At 61.0% G+C, this 17,778-nt stretch overlaps 1 protein-coding gene across 1 annotated transcript; it reads left to right on the top strand.

Annotated features, from left to right (window-relative positions):
- The first annotated feature begins 491 nt into the window (after positions 1-491).
- MYO1F (myosin IF) lies at positions 492-17,426 on the top strand. The gene is made up of 28 exons (XM_009471946.2): positions 492-924; positions 4,843-4,980; positions 6,886-6,975; positions 7,448-7,542; positions 8,185-8,272; positions 8,503-8,592; positions 8,756-8,887; positions 8,965-9,099; positions 9,175-9,307; positions 9,693-9,889; positions 10,023-10,103; positions 10,320-10,406; positions 10,572-10,658; positions 10,907-11,074; positions 11,157-11,242; positions 11,630-11,711; positions 11,819-11,925; positions 12,257-12,355; positions 12,429-12,573; positions 12,759-12,873; positions 13,557-13,726; positions 13,858-14,003; positions 14,335-14,481; positions 14,563-14,711; positions 15,012-15,095; positions 15,234-15,435; positions 15,767-15,933; positions 16,027-17,426. The coding sequence occupies exons 1-28, from the start codon at positions 922-924 to the stop codon at positions 16,101-16,103; spliced, it is 3,300 nt and encodes a 1,099-aa protein (XP_009470221.2). The 5' UTR covers positions 492-921; the 3' UTR covers positions 16,104-17,426.
- The last annotated feature ends 352 nt before the right edge of the window (positions 17,427-17,778 follow it).

Below are 17,778 nucleotides of genomic sequence, written 5' to 3'. Positions count from 1 at the left end.
GGTGGAGACCTGTGCTCAGGCCTCGGCTTCCTGCTACAGCATACCTGTTTTCTTTGCATCCTCTTGGCTGCTTTCTGTGAAGGGCTGACCACTGCCAAGAAGCTGGGCCCATGCCAATAGAGTCTTGGGTAGGGCCAGAACCGCTCAGCGTGACGGGCTCTCCACACATAGCCTGGGGTCCGCGTTGCGGTACCATCGCAATGAGCTGGGGCTTGCACAAGTGCATTTGCACATCAGGGCTGTTGCATGAAGACAGGTCCATGTGTGTGCAGGGTTTGCAGGAGCACCGGCTCTGCAGTCATTGTGGGGACACCACCATGGACGTCCCCCGCGGGGAGCCCCACTCTTATCCCCCATGCAGCTCCAGCGATGGTCTTTCTGAAATGGCTTTGGCCCATTTGTAGCCAAAACATTTCCTCAAGTGTGGCCTTTTTTACTCAAAAGACCTGAAAAAAAGCAGCAACCAAAAGCATCTTGCTCCTAAAACCACCTTAAAGCAGAGCATCCCGCAGCACTGACTGGCCACCCCTGGAGGGGGACACATCAAACTGTCACCTCAGGGAGGGGGCGATAGGTTTTGTAGAGGCTCTGAGCATCCCTGCCGGACTCCACCCAGCATCCACTTGCTTACCCAGGTCGGTGACCCCCAGCACCAGCAGCACCCATCTGCAGGAGAGGTGGTGGTCACCCTGGGCAGGGCCACCCCAAGGTTCCCCCTGACAGCAGAGAGCCGACCTCATCTTCCCCACCCCCAGCAAACAGGCACGAAATGAGGAAGTGGGAGGAGGGAAAAAAAAAAAAATTAGTTGCCATTTGTAGTTGCAGCAGAAACACAAAAGCGAAGTGCTTTGAGATGGACCTGGGCCATCGGTGACAGGAGCCCCGAGCATCCCATCCACAGGGGCAAGACGCAGGGACACCATGGTGAGTGCAAGCGGGGCCCTCAGTGGGCTCCCCCACCCTGTCTCCCTCGGGCACCCTGGGGACGTCACCTTCTCTTTCTGCCACCTCAGGGCTATCTCAGCCCTGTCCTTTCCTGCACCCATCGTGGTCCCTTGCTGCTTTCCAGGAGGTGCCAGGAGCCCACCCGAAGTCCCTGCTGGAGCGGGGAGGGTGCTGCCCAAGCCTGGGGACAGGGAGCAGAGCTGGGGCTGGGTGAGGCACTGGCACAGGGTGCAGTGGTGGGGAGCAGCTGGGGCTGGGTGCTGGGTGCAAGGTCGGTGCCCCCAGAAGCACTGACCCAAGCAGGATGGAGGGCACCAGGTGGTGAGGCTGGGCTGATACAAAGTGGGCTTGATTTTGCCTGTCGATGGTGCAGTACCCACAGGAGAACCCTCGTGTTCCTCTTGGCCCAACTTCCCATCAGTGCTTCTGGTTTCAGCGCTCATGGTGCCGGCAGGGTGTGGGCAAAGCGTCGTACAGGCAGAGCACAGGGGCTGCCAGGGGCAGCTGTACCCCCCACACTGGCTCAAGCCGGGAAGGACCCTTTGGGTGCTGGTTCCCAGGGTCGGACCGTGCACCTTGGCACATGCGGGGAACAGGGACCACAGGCAGGGAACGGGGCTGTTGGAAGGGCAGCTGGGAGTTGATCTGGAGGCAGAAGAGGAAGATGAATGCTCTCAAAATTAGGGAGATGCTCAGGCACGGAGTAAGGGTTTGCACAGTGTGGCCGCAGCCGCATCCTTCAACACACGGCTCTGCTCCCTCCGTGTCTCGGAGTGATGCTGTCCCCAGACATTTCCACCCAGCCAGGAAGGGGATGGTGGCCAGGCTGAAACAGAGCCTTCTCCCACCCACAGTTGTGGTTGCCACCTCTGAGAGGCTGCTCAGATGCTGTCCCCCACAAGACATGAATACAGTCCCCTCCCCACCGCCACCCGAGACTTGAAGAGGTTTTGTGGCTTCACGAAGGGCCGTGGGGCTCCGCAGCCACGACCCCGACTCTGCTGGGGTCAGCCCCCATCCCCAAAATGCTGGGGGAAACGCCCCATCCCCAAACGCTGCCTGTGCCTCAGAGCTGGTGGGGTTGTGGCAGCGATGCAACACCTTGCGCTGCTCTTCTCAAGGTTTCCGGTGGTTTTAAGGTGTTGGCTGCATCTGGGCTTGCCCTGTCTTGAGACAGAAGGTGCCTCCTTGGGCTGCGTCCGCTCCCCACTTAGGACTTGTAGGGTTTTTTTGATGGCTGAGACCTGAGCTTTGAAGAAAAACAGATGACGTTTTGCAATCCGCAGGGCCGCTCCCCTCCCTGCCTCAGTGATGCTATCGTGAGCACTGGCTGCATCCTGCGGTGGTGACGGTCCCCATCCCGCAGCCCTCAGCTGGGGCGCTCATGGGGGTCCTGATGGGGGTCCCCACGCGTGCACCCATCATGCATGGGGCCACCAGCAGAGCAAAGTCACTTGTGCAAAGTGGCTGCAAACTGCACCTGGAAGCCTAGGCCAAGGGCTGCTGAAAGCTGCTCCCCACCCAGCTTGAGGATGAAAAGGCCTCACAGAAGCGTTTGGTCCAGACCACCCATCAGTCCCCTTCCCTGCAGAGCCCCACGGCAGTGGCTGTCGAGCTGCTGCTTCCTTGCTCATCCCTCGCTTTGGCCTGGAACGGAGAGGGGGACTGAAGAACCACTGCCCCAAACCTCTGAAAGCAAATTCAGTTTGTGCCCCCGCTCCTTGCAGGGATGCTGCCTGCAGCCCTCGTCCCGCAAGGGCTTGCTGGGCGCTGAGCTCAGGCAATGCAGCAGTTTCGAGGAGCATCATTGCTCTTCATCCTCCCCACAAGGCTTTTACCCAGCTTAGTGAGCCCTGGTCCCGTGAACCCCCCGTGCCACCCCTCAGGACATGCTGAGGAAAGCCAGGCAGACTTTGGGCTCTCAGAAACAGGGTGGAAACAACTACGGCCCTGCAGATATCCGGGACAAAACGTTCATTTAAAGCGAGCTGGTGTTTTCCCTGCAGCTGTGCTGCTTCAGGTGCCCCGACTGAGCCAGGAAAGCACCTAACCTGAGCCCAGAGGAAGAGGAGGTGTCATGAGGGCATGCGCTCGCCACTGACAGCTCTGAGCACTCGTTTGACTGAAGGAGAAACTCTGGGTGTCAGCTCAAAAGCGCCGAGCTTGCAATACAGGAAATGCTCATATTTGCCTTAATTTGGTGTCATAACCAGCCATGCAAGCCCAGGGTGCCTGCGCCAGAGGGCTCAGGGCGATGGAGGCAGGGGACAGGGAACCGAGGTGTCAGGCTCCCCATGGACTGTTCCCGACCTGCTCCTCTCCACCTGAAGCACAAGGTTTTGGCCAGGTTGGGTTGAAGCTGGGCAGCTCCTGGGGTCACCGACAGCTCCCTGGGTGACAGCACGGTGACCTGGAGTGGATGACTGAGCCCACCTGCGTTTTTCCGAGTGGCTTTTCTAGGGGCTTATTAGCATGGAGGCGAGGAAGAAGAGGGGAAGGCAAGAAAAAGGCCCATAAGCAACAAACAGGAGGAAGAGGAGAAGCTCCCCACGTGGCTTCAGGCTGCATGAGCAGCCCCAATTCCCCCCTGACCCAGGTCCATGCGTCCCAAGGGAAGGTAGTGGGACAACAAAGCCAAAAGCCCCTCCACCAGCTATGGGGGCTTGAGTGGCACTTGGGTTTTGGGGGGCAGGGATGGTATTTTGGGTTGCAGAGCTCAGCAGCCCAGCAGGGAGGGAGGTGGCTGGGAGGAGCAGCACAATGCTGCCAAGCTCCTCCATGCTCTGTGACGTTCCCTCTGTCCCTCATCGCGATAGTGCCGGGTTGTGCTGAGCATCCAGGGGGGCTGTGGGCAGCCTGAGAAAATCAGGGGCAGAAGGGAAGGTGCAAAGGTGTCAGGGTCCAGAGGCCTGAAATCTTGAGAGCCAATAGGAAAATGAAACAAAAGGGGAAGAGAAGAAAAGGGAAATGGAAAGAGTAAGAGGCCGGGGGTGACAAGGGGAGGAGAAGTGAAATTGGTGCCGGGAGCACTGGGGTGAAAGCAGAACTGCGGGGGCCGTGGGACGGGCACAGAGGAGCCGTGGGCAGGTCCAGATGGGGTGTCCCCTCCAGGAACCGCGCCGGGGGCCATGCAGGCGCTGCAGCTGTGTTCAGCAAGTTTCCTCTGCATCATCAAGGACAGGGGGCCTTTGAGTAGTTTTCTTTTTGCATGGTGAACTCTTACCCTCCCCTCCCAGCCCAGGGCTGTGTTTAGCCCCTCAAGGGCTTAAATCACAGCCCACAGTTTTCCTGCTTCCCCACGGCCCTGGGAGGACAGAGCCGGGCAAGCTGGGGGGCGGCTGGAAAGCGGGTGCTGGCATCTCCATGGGCAGGGAGGAAAGGGTGACGGGGGCACAGTCGCACCTCTGCCCTGGTGCAAAAGGGATGCGGGGGCACAGGGGATGCGCAGTGCTGGGGATGCCCCCACTGGCTGCAATTTTTGCCCTTCCCCTGGCTTATTTTTGCTGCCCCTTTGACTCATAAGCAGACTCTGTGCAGCAATTGCTTCTTTAGTCCTTTGTCACCTCTGCAACAAGCAGGGGTGATGTTACAAACATGCCCACAGGCTGTCATCGCCCCAGCTGCTCCTCTCCAGGGTACCAGACCTGCGGTGGGACAGGATCCGGACAGAGGGAGGGGGCAAGCCCAGGGGCAGCAGCGCTGGGATTTTGAGCTTTGCAAGTTCCCAGTGTGGCCAAACCGCTGCTCTTTGCACACCTGAAGGTGTCCGTTTTGGAGCCACAGCTGGGGTGGGGCTGCTACCAGCAGCTCAGGGGGAGCTGGGGACAGATCCAGGCCTGGAGCCCCGCTCCCATCGGTGGTGGCCCTGGTGCAGTCGCTGTGGCCCTCTCTCCACAGGGCAGCAAGGAGCGCTTCCACTGGCAGAGCCACAATGTCAAGCAGAGCGGCGTGGACGACATGGTCCTGCTCTCCAAGATCTCCGAGGAGGCCATCGTGGAGAACCTCAAGAAGCGTTTTATGGACGATTACATCTTTGTATCCTTCCCGGGGCAGCGGGACAGGGACAGGGAGTGGCAGGGCTGTGCTCCAAGGTTTTGCCAGGGCATGGGCCAAACTGGGGCTGCCTCAATGCTTGCAGAGTGTCCCGTCCCCACACGGTGGTGGGACAAGATTGGGGCTGGCTGGAGGAATGCCACCATTCCCAAACTGAGTTGCACTCGGCAGAGACACTGCAACTGTGACCCCCATCCTGCCATGCCCCAGGACCCACTTTGGTCCTTCCTTTGTCAAAGCCAAGAGCACTGAGCAAAGCCCCCCATCTGCTGTCTCCCACTGCTCCTGCACACTGGAGACCCGCCTGCCTGTGCCAAGGGGGCTGGAGCCCAGTGGCAGTAGTGGCCATCATCCCCTGTTGGTGTCACCCAACCCCCTGGCGCCCACAGTGTGCCCTGGCTGCTCTGCACCCACAGCAAATCCAAGCAAACCCTGGACGGAGCGGAAGCATCCCTGCAGACACAGGGAGGAGGTGCCACCCCTCACTTGCCACCGGTGTCGGGCCACGTAGGACACCATCAAACCAGCGCAGGGTGCAAAGCTCCCACCCTGCCCAGTGTTGCAGTCGCTGGCTCCCATCGCAGGGTTGACACAGCTGAGCACCGTGCATGAGACTCAGTGGCTCTCAGGCTCCACGATGCGGTGTGGTGTCCCCACACCCACGATTCAAGGCGCTGAGCCCTTGCCTTGCTCATCCCACACCTGTTTGGGAATGCAGCCAGCTCAGCGCCCCGGCACCATCACACCTGCTTCGCCTGCACCCCAGCTCTGGTGGGCGGCCAGCTCTGGTGGGAAAGAGGACAAAATCCCTGCCGTGCAGAGCCAGGCACGGTGGGGTCTCGAGTGGCAGTGGGGCTGAGTTGCTTGCTCACACCACTGCAAGTGGTTGTGGTTTCCCTGAAGATGCAGCTCTATCCTTACAAGGCGATGCTCTGTCCCAGACCAGCGGTGACGCAGCCATCCTCCCCACTCTTTTGTCAGCCCTGGGGCTTTAAATGTGTTTAGGGGTTGGGTTTGGGGTTGGCTTTTTTTTTTTGGAGGAAAAAATACCCCATGCAGCATCTCTCTTCCTTTTTTTTGTGCTGCTGCACGCAGGGCCCCCATCTAGCCATGACTCAACACCCCACGCTTCTGCATTTCCCAGAAAAGCCCCTCTCTTCCTGCCTCTTTGGCTGCTCTTCCCCCACCCCTGCTGTCAGGTGGGCCGAAAATATGACACCGAGGGCTCAGGGTAACACTGCTCCATCCCTCACCTCCACCTCCCCAGCACCTGCCCCGGGGTGCCAGGGGCTCATCCCCATCCTGCTGCTGCATCATTTCCAGGTGCAGCTCACTGCTTTTCCATTCCCCTGCCCACACCTGGTTGACCCGGGAAAGCTGCAGGCAGGGGCTGAAGGAGGTGGAGTGGTTCGGTGGCTGGGGAAAGGCAGGAGCCTGTGGTTTCTCCCCTCTCGGTGCCTCAGTTTCCCTGGCTGTAAAATGGAGATGATCTCCTGCTGCAAAAGTCGTGGGTGGAGCATGAGCAGCTGAGCAGAAGGTGAAAGCCAGGAGGCTGCAGGATGCTGGAGATGCCACTGATCCTCAGCCAGAGGCTGGGGAGCTGAGGGGATGCTGTACCCTGTGCTGGCCACACTGGGGGGGATGCCCTGGGGCTGAGGGAGCGAAGCACTGAGGCCCTGTGGCTGAGAGAGCACCAAGTCGTGGTGTCGGCTCTGCACCCAAGCTGGAAACCCTCATGGTATTCCTGATGCAGCTTCCAGGAAGAGGCAGGGACCCCCCAACCACTTTCTTTCCATTGCTCGCGCTGATGCTGCCTCCTGATGCCGTGAGTGGGGGAAGGAAGGGGAGACACGAGAAAGGACGCATGGACCTTAACCTGCTGCTCAGACCTACATCGGGCCGGTGCTCATCTCCGTCAACCCCTTCAAGCAGATGCCGTACTTCACCGACCGGGAGATCGAGCTGTACCAGGGGGCGGTGAGGCTGCTGCGCGCCGGCTGGCGGGGTTGGCCAGGGGTTCACTGGGTTTAATTCGGTGCAAAACACCTCAGGGGTGTCCTGTGAGCTTCCCCATCCTCCCTAGCCCTTTGGGTGCTGCAGGGTTCAGTGCTCCCAAACACATTGATGTAACAGGACTCAGGCGCAGATCCACATTCCTGGGAAATTCAGCTCACAAATACACACCAAAGCGACCCAAACATGGTAAAATCCAGCCCGAGCCACTAGCTCTGCCACAACGAGCTTCCCAAGGAGGAGGGGAGTTGAAAAAGCATCTGACACGCTGCTGATTAGCTCATGTTTGTGGCAAGAGATTAATTCCCCATCCCTGCTATGTGCCACTGCCTTGTGCAATGCATGGGCAGAGTTAAGGGGTTTTGGGGAGGGCGCTGAGTGCGGGGGACAGATGTCTGCTCTCTGCTTAGTGCTGCTGTCCTTGTCCCCTGTTTAGGCTCAGTATGAAAATCCCCCACATATCTATGCTCTGACTGACAACATGTACCGTAACATGCTGATCGACGGGGAGAACCAGTGCGTCATCATCAGGTAAGGGGTACGCGGGCCGCAGCTGGGGACCCTGTGCCACTGGTCCAGGGCCAGCTGCCCCCATCACCCCTTCTCCCCACATCCCAGGGGCATCCTGGCTAAACACAGCAGCCTGGCAGCAGTGAGAGGCAGCTGAAGCCCAGTGGTGGGTCCTGGGGAACCCAGTGGGTGGGGGTGCCTGGAGGGACCCCGGCATCCTGGGCCATGAGCATCAGCCAGGGCTACGACCGGGTTGTCCCAGTGAGGGACTGGGCCTTGTGCAACGTGTTTTTCCGGCTGAGTGTTGCAAGGGAAATGGTCAGGATGTGGGGCAAGGCCAGAGACTTCCCCTTGAGGCTCCCAAGTCTCCCTCCTCCCCTCCAAAATCCAGCAACAAGAAATCCAACATTTCCCAGAGCAGCTCATCGCCCAGCCTTGCTCTGGTCCCAGTTATATCCGCGAGCACCCCCAGAGCACCCAGGCAGCCCCGTCCCCCGCGTTAGCGCTGTCACACACTCAGAGTACACGGCAGGAGGGAGGCCACAGCCCCGTCACCCGCCATCACCCCCCGGCCCTGCTCCAGCATCCCACCCTGAAGCACCCCAGGACAGGTGACTCTGGTGGGGGCCACTTCACATCTCTTCTGCTTTGACATTTGCACAGTGGAGAAAGCGGGGCCGGGAAAACAGTGGCAGCAAAATACATCATGGGCTACATCTCCAAAGTGTCCGGCGGTGGCGAGAAAGTGCAGGTATGGCTGCCTGGCACAGCACCGCCGCGCTTCACTTCATCTCCCAGCCACGTCCCGCCGCCTCAGCCCCCTGCTCCCCTCATCTGCTGGTGGCACGCGGAGCAGCCCCGGCTGCAGGGCTGGGGACACGCAAAGCCCCGGGTCTGTCCTCAGCCCCGAGGCAGGGCTGCTGCAGTGGGGTGCAGGCGTGTGGCCCCCCCTCCTCAGCCCTCTCCCTCCTCTGCCCCCAGCACGTGAAGGACATCATCCTGCAGTCCAACCCGCTACTGGAAGCCTTCGGAAATGCCAAAACCGTCCGGAACAACAACTCCAGCCGCTTTGTAAGTCACCAGGGCAGGTGCAAAGGGTCAGCGCCGCGGCCAGGATCCGTCCCAGCAATGCTCCTAGCATGGTGGGAGATGGGGGAGAGAAGCCAGGGCCGGGGGCAGTGAGGAGTCCCGACGGCCGGGGCCGCGGCTCTGAGCGGGACCTGTGCTGGGGCAGGGGAAGTACTTCGAGATCCAGTTCAGCCGGGGCGGCGAACCTGATGGGGGGAAGATCTCCAACTTTCTGCTGGAGAAGTCACGGGTGGTGAGCCAGAACGAGTGCGAGAGGAATTTCCACATCTACTATCAGGTACGGGGGGCATGGAGCCGGCCGGGCTGCTGCGGTGGCCAGGGGCCGGGTAACCGCAGCTCCCGTTTCTCTCCCAGCTCATCGAAGGGGCGTCCCAAGAGCAGCGGCAGAACCTGGGCATCATGAGCCCGGATTATTATTACTACCTGAACCAGTCGGACACATACCAGGTGGAGGGCACGGACGACCGCAGCGACTTCCATGAGACCATGGTGAGTGCCTGGGAGGGGAAGTCCCCAAAGCCGTCTGCGGCCAGGCAGGGGCTGACAGGCTCCCCGTGCCCCCAGAACGCCATGCAGGTTATCGGCATCCGGGGCGAGGACCAGCAGCTGGTGCTGCAGATCGTGGCAGGGATCCTCCACCTGGGAAACATCAGCTTTCGGGAGGAAGGCAACTATGCTCGGGTGGAAAATGCTAACTGTGAGTAGCCAGCTCCCCCTGCTTCAGGGGGACAAGTGGGGACGCTCGCAGAGACCCTTGACAATGAATTGCAAACTCTCTGTAGCACAAATCCCCTGGCAGAGGAGAGAGGCAGCATCAGCATCTTCCCCGCGTTAGACACGGGGAAACTGAGGCAGCGAGCAAATGACACAACCAGAGCTTAATTAGCAAGGGGATGGATGCCAGGAGTCACTTGCTGGGATTTAGCAGAGGGAGTACCACGTCCCACGTGCCCAGTCACCTCACCGCTGCTGTCCTTTGCACTCAGACGGGGCTGGGGGGGTCCAGCAGCGGCTGTGGGCAGTGTGCCGGGCATGTACGGGGAGCAGGCAGCCCTGACCGCCCCCCCCCCCCCTCTGCCCAGCCCTGGCCTTCCCTGCCTACCTGCTGGGGATCGACCAGGACCGCCTCAATGAGAAGGTCACCAGCAGGAAAATGGACAGCAAGTGGGGCGGCCGCTCCGAGTCCATCACCGTCACCCTCAACGTGGAGCAGGCAGCTTACACCCGGGATGCCCTGGCCAAGGGGCTCTACGCGCGCGTCTTCGACTTTCTCGTGGAGGTGTGTGGTCCCGGCGGGCTGGGCCAAGCACGGCTCTGGCATGGAGGAGATGCTTGCCATCTGCTCCCATGTGCAGCCGGTCCCATCGCCCTAAGCCCCCGATGAAGGTGGCTTGTCCCGTCTCTCCCTGCAGTCTATCAACCGGGCTATGCAGAAGCCGTATGAGGAGTACAGCATCGGGGTGTTGGACATCTACGGCTTTGAAATATTCCAGGTATGTGTTGCTTTGCTGTAGGAGCCCAGCTGGGGGATGTCCTTCCCTGCTCATGCAACAAGGAGAGCGGCTGCAGCAGGGGGCTGTTAGCGGTCGATGGCCCCAAGAAGGGTCCCTGGAACAGCACCCAAAGGTGTTTAGGGTCCCCCCAATGCGATGAGAGGCGCAGAAGCCAACTCAGCCCCATCTTCTCTTTCATCTCCTGTCCTTTTGCAGAAAAATGGCTTTGAGCAATTCTGCATTAACTTTGTGAATGAGAAGCTGCAGCAGATCTTCATAGAGCTGACCTTGAAGGCAGAGCAGGTACAACAGGGCTGGGCTGGGGGGGCTGCAGGGCTGCACCAATGCCCCAATTTCTGCACCCTGCACTCCTGCCGCGGGCCAGTCCCAGCACCACAGACGAAGCAGGGCGGCTGCAGCATATCCCATGGGTCAGGAGCTCACCCAGCTCTCCCTGTGCTTCCCCAGGAGGAATACGTGCAGGAGGGGATCAAGTGGACCCAGATCCAGTACTTCAACAACAAGGTGGTGTGCGACCTGATAGAGAACAAGCTGGTGAGTGGGGCCCTCTCCTCCGGGGAAGGCTTTCTCGGGGAGTCAAGGCACCCAGGGAGGGGGACGCTGGATGGGCTGGGTGCTGTCGAGGACGGGTGGCAGAAGCCAGTCCTGCCAGGGAGAGGAGCATCTCTGCATCCTTAACCTAAGCTGCAGTTCAGCACAAAGCAGCTTTGACCAGTGCAGGGCACTTGAGCACAGGCAGATGCAGCCTTTGGACACCCATGGCTTCACCCTCCCTCTCCCAGAATCCCCCTGGGATCATGAGCGTCCTGGACGACGTCTGTGCCACGATGCATGCCACTGGTGAGGGGGCAGACCAGACCCTGCTGCAGAAGCTGCAGGCAGCTGTGGGCACCCACGAGCACTTCAACAGCTGGAGCTCGGGCTTCGTCATCCACCACTATGCAGGCAAGGTACGGCACCCCACACCCCGCACCCAGCACCCCACGGACCCGGCCACAGCGGCAGGGGACTGAGCTCTCCTCGTGTCCCCAGGTCTCCTACGATGTGAACGGCTTCTGCGAGCGCAACCGGGATGTGCTCTTCACTGACTTGATTGAGCTCATGCAAAGCAGCGAATAGTGAGTCCTGGCAGCGCTGCGGTCCCAGGGGCCTCCCCAAAAGGGCTGGGGCAGAGCATCCTCAACATCCAGACCATAAAGCTTTGTTGGTCCTGCCTCTGCTGGAGCCACAGCTTGGGGTGCTCAGCATCCTGCATTGCCCTGCAGGCACTGGTGGCATCTACCCATCGAGTGCAGCGGCACCCAGGGGCTGCAGGGCTGGGCAGAGGGGTGCTCGCCCACCAGCACCAATGCTGCTCGGCCTGGGGGCAGTCAGGGGGACGGGCTGAGCCACGGTGCAGGATTTTCCAGCAGCAGAGAGCAGAGCTGGAGCTGGTTCCAGCTCAGCGTGTGCTGAGCTTGGGGAGCCTGGCAGCTCTCACCCGGGGACTGTCACCTGCCTTTCAGTGGTTTCATCCAGATGCTTTTCCCAGAAAAGCTTGATTCTGACAAAAAGGGACGACCGACCACCGCGGGCTCCAAAATCAAGGTACGTCCCAGAGGTAGCAGGACAGTAGCTGCCTCTGGGGTGGCAGCAGGGTGATGGGCTCCCACCAACACCTTTAACAACACTACAGAGGTCGATCCTTGCAACAGAAACAGGCTAATGACCTGGTGAACACGCTAATGAAGTGCACGCCACACTACATCCGCTGCATCAAGCCCAACGAGACCAAGAAACCCCGGGACTGGGAGGAGAGCAGGTAACAGAGGCCCCTCGCAATGTATCAGTGAGCCCACAGAGCCTGGGGAACAGGACCCGGCCATAGAGATGTGGCCAGGACCGACTTTCCTCCAAAAACTGCACCCTGGGTCTGGTCCCTCTGTGCTGCCCACAGACCCAGGAGAGCACGAGGTAGGTGCTGAGGAGTGTGCGGGGACCCTACATGCATCACCCAGAGGCTCCATCTGAGCCCCAAGAAGCTCTCATGCGTGCACAGCTGAGGCCCTGTACAAAGCGGTGGCCAAGGGGTCTGGGTAGGTCGCCCACCGACCTGCCATCCCACGCCGAGCGTGTCCCTCCTGGCTCCACAGGGTGAAACACCAAGTCGAGTACCTGGGGCTGAAGGAGAACATCCGGGTGCGCCGGGCAGGTTTCGCCTACCGCCGCCTCTTCCACAAATTCCTGCAACGGTGAGCGACCGCCGGGACGGGGGATGGCGGGTGTCCGCAGCCTAGCCACAACTCACGTCCCCTGTCCTGGCAGCTACGCCATCCTCACCCCCGAGACATGGCCATCCTGGCGCGGGGACGAGCGGCAAGGGGTGCAGCACTTGCTGCGCTCTGTCAACATGGACCCGGACCAGTACCAGATGGGTCGGACCAAGGTGTTTGTCAAGAACCCCGAATCGGTAGGTGGCCCAGCTCTGCCACTCACCCCGCAACCCAGCATCCCCAGGGGATGCTGCACACAGCCGAGCATCGCTTTGGGCAACGCTGGGGATGGTTTGGGGTGCCGACATGCTGGAGAAGTGATGCAGCATGGGGACTGAGCAGCCCCTGGCCGGCTGGGCTCAGCACCCCGTGTCCCCCCCAGCTCTTCCTCCTTGAAGAGATGAGGGAGCGGAAATTCGACGGCTTTGCCCGGGTGATCCAGAAGGCCTGGCGCCGGCACATCGCCATCCGGAAATATGAGCAGATGCGAGAAGAGGGTAAGGCCGGGCAAGTGATGGGTACACCGGCACCCCAGCACCCCTTTTAGGGTGCCCTTCGCTGGGGACAGCCCAGCTGCCAGAGCGGCAGGAGAGCGGCAGCCCAGCTCCTTCCTAATTGCGGCACTAATGAGGAGGGGGGTGAGGAGGGACCAGACCATGAGATGCCTGGGGTCTTTTCCTACATCTTAAAGGAGAGCATGGATTTTTTGCTCCTATTTCCATTCCTGGGAGGGGCCATAGGACAGAAACCAGAGCCTCTCACTGTCTTGCTCTGCATTTCATTGCCTGCGCTGAGACAGAGAGGAGTAGCTGAGAATCAGCATTTGCAGAGGGATGGGAAAGGCCAGTGGTCACCGCCTGACCCCATCGAGGGTGTTTTTCCACCCTTCCAAGCATGCAGTGAAAAATCAAGGGGGAAAACCCAGAAAGCAGCTAGGTCCCTCCCTCCCTCCCACAGCACATGTTTTTTTGAGGGTTATTAACGGGTTTCAAAGCCATCCAAGCTCAAGCAGCTCAGATTCCTCCTGTGGCATAAAACAAGCCCCGCTTCTTGCTGCCACAGTCTGCGATGGCTCCCACAGCTCCTGTAGCCAGTTTGGGAGGGCAGGCAGGCAGGGGCCGAGGGCTGAGCCACCGGCGCAGAGCCCTGCTGACCGGCATCACTTTGGGGTCCCACGCAGCCTCCAACATCCTCTACAACTTCAAAGAGCGGAGGAGAAACAGCATTAACAGGAATTTCGTGGGTGATTACCTGGGCATGGAGGAGCGGCCGGAGCTGCGCCAGTTCCTGGCCAAGCGGGAGAGGATAGACTTCGCCGACTCCATCACGAAGTATGACCGGAGGTTCAAGGTACGTGGAGCCACTTGGGGTTTGGGACAGGCCAAGACATGGCTTATGGTGGCTGCCCTTGGGTGGGATGTGTGCAGGGCTCATGCCTCCCTAAAAACATGCCCTCACCCCCTCCTCCTGCCCTTTCCCAGCCCATCAAGCGGGACTTCATCCTCACCCCCAAGTACTTCTACCTGATCGGGCGGGAGAAGGTGAAGAAAGGTCCTGAGAAGGGGCAGATCAAGGAGGTGCTCAAGAAGAAGGTGGAGCTCCAGGCGGTGAGCGGCGTCTCGCTGAGGTGCGTCCCTTAGCACAGGCTCCGCGGGCAGGGTGGTCCGTGCAGTCGGGCTTCACCCACCAGCCCCACCAGCCCCTCTGTGCACCGGTGCTCCCCACCAGGCCCCAGCCCCTCGCCCATGGAGGCAACGGGGCATCGGGCTGTGGGGAGAAGGCTCCCTGCAGCGTGCTTTGCAGATGGAGCTTTGGAGGCCAGGGAGGTTTCCAGCTAAATGACCCTCCAAATTTGCTCGGGGTGACCAAGGCCCAGTGGGGTCTTCCAGCTCCCCCCCAGCGCTGGCTAGCACCAGCCTTGCCCCGCTTATGCCCCCGCGCTGGGGTTGTTCCCCCAGCACCAGGCAGGATGATTTCTTCATCCTCCACGAGAACAATGCCGACAATTTCTTGGAGTCCATCTTCAAGACGGAGCTGATCAGCCTGCTGTGCAAACGCTACGAGGAGCTCACCCGCACCAAGCTGTGCCTCTCCTTCAAGGACACGTAAGGATGGAGGCCGGGAGGGGTGACAAAGCAGGACAGGGTCCCATCCCCATGGCCTCACGGCCCCTCTCTCTCCCCCAGACTACAGTTTCGGGTGAAGAAGGAGGGCTGGGGCGGTGGCGGCACCCGCAACGTCACCTTCATCAGAGGACAGGGCGACGTGGCTGCCCTCAAAGCCGGAGGCAAAACCCTTACAGTCAGCATTGGAGATGGGCTCCCCAGGAATGCCAGTGAGTGCCAGGGTGCCCGGGTGGCAGCGGTCGGGGGGACAGGAGTGCCAGGGCTGCATGGCATGGACAGAGGCTTGGGGACATGGGGACGAGCCAGTGTGTACTCCAGCCCTGTGGGGTTTGTGTTTCACCCAGGAGGGACCCGCTTCTGCTCAGGTGATGGGGCAGCACGGGGAATTTCAGGGAAAAGGGTGGCCGGGGGCAAACTGTGGGGGCAAACTACAGGGGCAAACTGCAGGGGCAGCCCCCCCTGGCTGGCTCCAAGGACCATCAACTAACGGGGAGCTTGTATCCCCCCAGAGCCCACAAGGAAGGGGGCAACGCAGAGCAAAGGAGGCAGCAGGTGTCCGGCGCCCTCCCGAAGCGCCCCACCGGCACCCAGAGGTGAGGAGGGCAGTGCCGAAAGGGGGGTGCTGGGGGGGAGGGACCCCAGCCTGGCTCCAGCCAACGCTGAGCTCCTGGAGGGGTGCAGGCTGAGCACAGGCCCCCTGTAATGCACCATCCCCGGGGGCGGTCTTCCAGGTGCCTGCAGGAATGGGGCACCCCAGTTCCCACGCAGCGATGGCCGGGCTCAGCGGGACACCTACTCAGCGCCCCAGAAGCAGGCGCGGGGGCCACCAGCTGCAGCACTGCCTGCCCGGCACGCCACCCGCCAGCAGAAGACACGGCCCCCGTCCGAGCAGAACATGGATTTCCTCAACGTGCCTGACCAGGGCGTGGCCGGGTAGGTCCTGTACCTGCACCCACGTCCCCTGCCCGCTGCCCCATCCTCCCCTCCCACTGCTGCCGGTCCCAGGAGATGCTCTTTTCCCTCTAGGCAGCTCAGCTGCCCAACCGAGCAACAGCCCAACCAGATCAGGGCAATCTGCCCTTGCTGGCAGGACGGGCTCTTGCATACCCCAGTTCTCCCAGTTCCCTGCACTGGGAGGACCCAGCTGAGCTGCAGGCACAGAGCACCACGTCGGTGGGGGAGAGCAGGGTGGGAAGAAGGGTGCGGCACATCCTGCGCCGTCCCGCTCTCCCTGGTGTAAATGCTGTTTCTCTCGCTCCCGCAGCATGCAGCGCCGGCGAAGCCTGAGCCAGCGGCCACCCCCGGCCGGGCGTCCCAAGCCACAGCCCAAGGCGGCCACGCCGCGCTGCCAGGCGCTCTACCAGTACATCGGGCAGGACGTGGACGAGCTCAGCTTCAACGTAGGGGACATCATTGACATCCTGCTGGAAGGTACCGGCGGGTTCCCGCCCTGCCCAGCTCCTCCCCGCTGTGCCCCACGACAGCACCATGCCTGACCCGGCTCTTTTTTTCCCCCTTTCCCAGATATCTCTGGCTGGTGGAAAGGCCGGCTGCACGGCAAGGAAGGGCTTTTCCCTGGGAACTACGTGCAGAAGATCTGAGCCAGGCGCAGCAGCCGCATGGCCGGAGGCAAGGAGGGGGTCACCATCCTCCCACCCCAGCTCCGCCGAGGCCGTGCCGAAGGGGCCAGCGGCGGCTCCGCAACAGTTCTCCACCGACGCTGGCATTGAGCGAGCGCTTCCTCGCGAGCCCCCCTGGCCTGTGCTGGCTGCTGAGCTGTGCCGGTGCCAACCACTGAATCCCGCAGCTGCTTTAGATGGTGACCTTCCTGCAGCAAGGACTTGCTCTTTACTGCTGGTTTGTAGCCTGGGAGTGGAACTGCTTCAGTGATTGTATGGTATGAACAGGATTACTGTTAATCACTGTGGTACAAAAATTGAACTGTGGTTCAAAAATTGAACCCAGCGTTTGTATTTCACCCTGGTGCCGGCCTGTGGCTCCCGCTGGCCCTGCGACAAGAGCCCTGCACCCACGTGTCCCCACGAAGGGACGTGGGCGGACACATGTTGGATACAGCCCCATTCTCCCCATGTTGAACCATCCAGAAGATGCTGAACACAGAAAACGGGATCAGGTGTCTCCACATCCAGGCGTGACTCTGGACCTCTTGGTGCAGCTGGCCCGGAGCTGCCGGGGCAGCAGCGAGGCAAAGCAGGGCAACGGGGCGCAGCAGGACTGGGGCGCCATCGCTGTTCCCTGATTTCTCATAGGGTCGATGCATGGGGTGGAAACCGCTGTCCTCGGCTGCACAGGCTCCAGGGTTCGGGGGGGCCCTCTTTGCCCTGACCCCCCGGGACAGGGGGACAGCCAGGGCTGGGGGGGGAGGGCTGAGTCTGACCCAGGGTTGTTCAGGAGGTTTGCAGCAGGGAGAGGGACGAACGGTGCCGACATGTCGGGGCTTGTCCCTGCCTGCCCCCTGCTCCCCACTCCCCCCGTCGGGCCCTGCGCCGGGCGGCCGGAGGAAGTGACGACAGCCCGCTCCTGCGCGGCCCTGCCTCAGCCTCGCATCCCAGCCCTCCTCTTCCTCCCTCCCACAGCCCCCCCGAGGCCGCCCCCCTGGCAGGCAGACCCCCTGCCCCAGAGATGAGGGGCTATAGAGGGGTTCAGGGGACCCTGTTTCCTGCAGGGTGGGGACGGCACAGGGCAGGAGGCTGCTGGGATGTGAAGTCCTGCACGGCCCCACACTGCAAATGGCACTTGGGCCCCTCCCCGTTATGGGTTCTTATGACCCCTGTGGTCCTTGAGGTGATTTTTGTTGTAAATCACAGGGTTTTAGGAGTCTTGCAATGCTGAGCTTGGTGGAGGGAAGCAGGCAGAGCCTCTGGTTTTATTTTAACGAAAAAAAATTGGCTTTAGAAACTCCAGGGATTTAGGAAACACCTTCCTGTGCCTTCCAGCCCTTCTGTGGGGCTGGGGGGGGTGCAGCACCCCAGCAGTGGGTGTTGTGCAAGTGGGATGCTCCCACTCAGCCCTGGTGGCACTCACTGGGGTGCTCCGAGGGGCTCTGGGTGCTCTGAGGGGCTCGGAGGGGCTCCGAGGGTCTTGGGGGTCTCCATTTGCTTTGAAGGTCCTGGGGGGTTCCAAGGGGCTTGGGCTGCCCTTAGGGGCCATGCGTGATCTGATGGGCTGGGGGTGCTCCAAGGAGCCCAGGGTGCTTCGAGGAACTTGGGGTGCTCAGAGGACTCTGGGACACCCTAAGGAGTCCAGGGTGCTCTG

This window comes from Nipponia nippon, unplaced genomic scaffold (genome assembly GCF_047370975.1).
Source record: "Nipponia nippon isolate SJK-2023a ecotype South Korea unplaced genomic scaffold, ASM4737097v1 scaffold_31, whole genome shotgun sequence".
NCBI lineage: Eukaryota > Metazoa > Chordata > Aves > Pelecaniformes > Threskiornithidae > Nipponia > Nipponia nippon.
The sequence above is the reverse complement of the archived record's forward strand: the minus strand, read 5'-3'. Positions and strand labels throughout refer to the sequence as shown.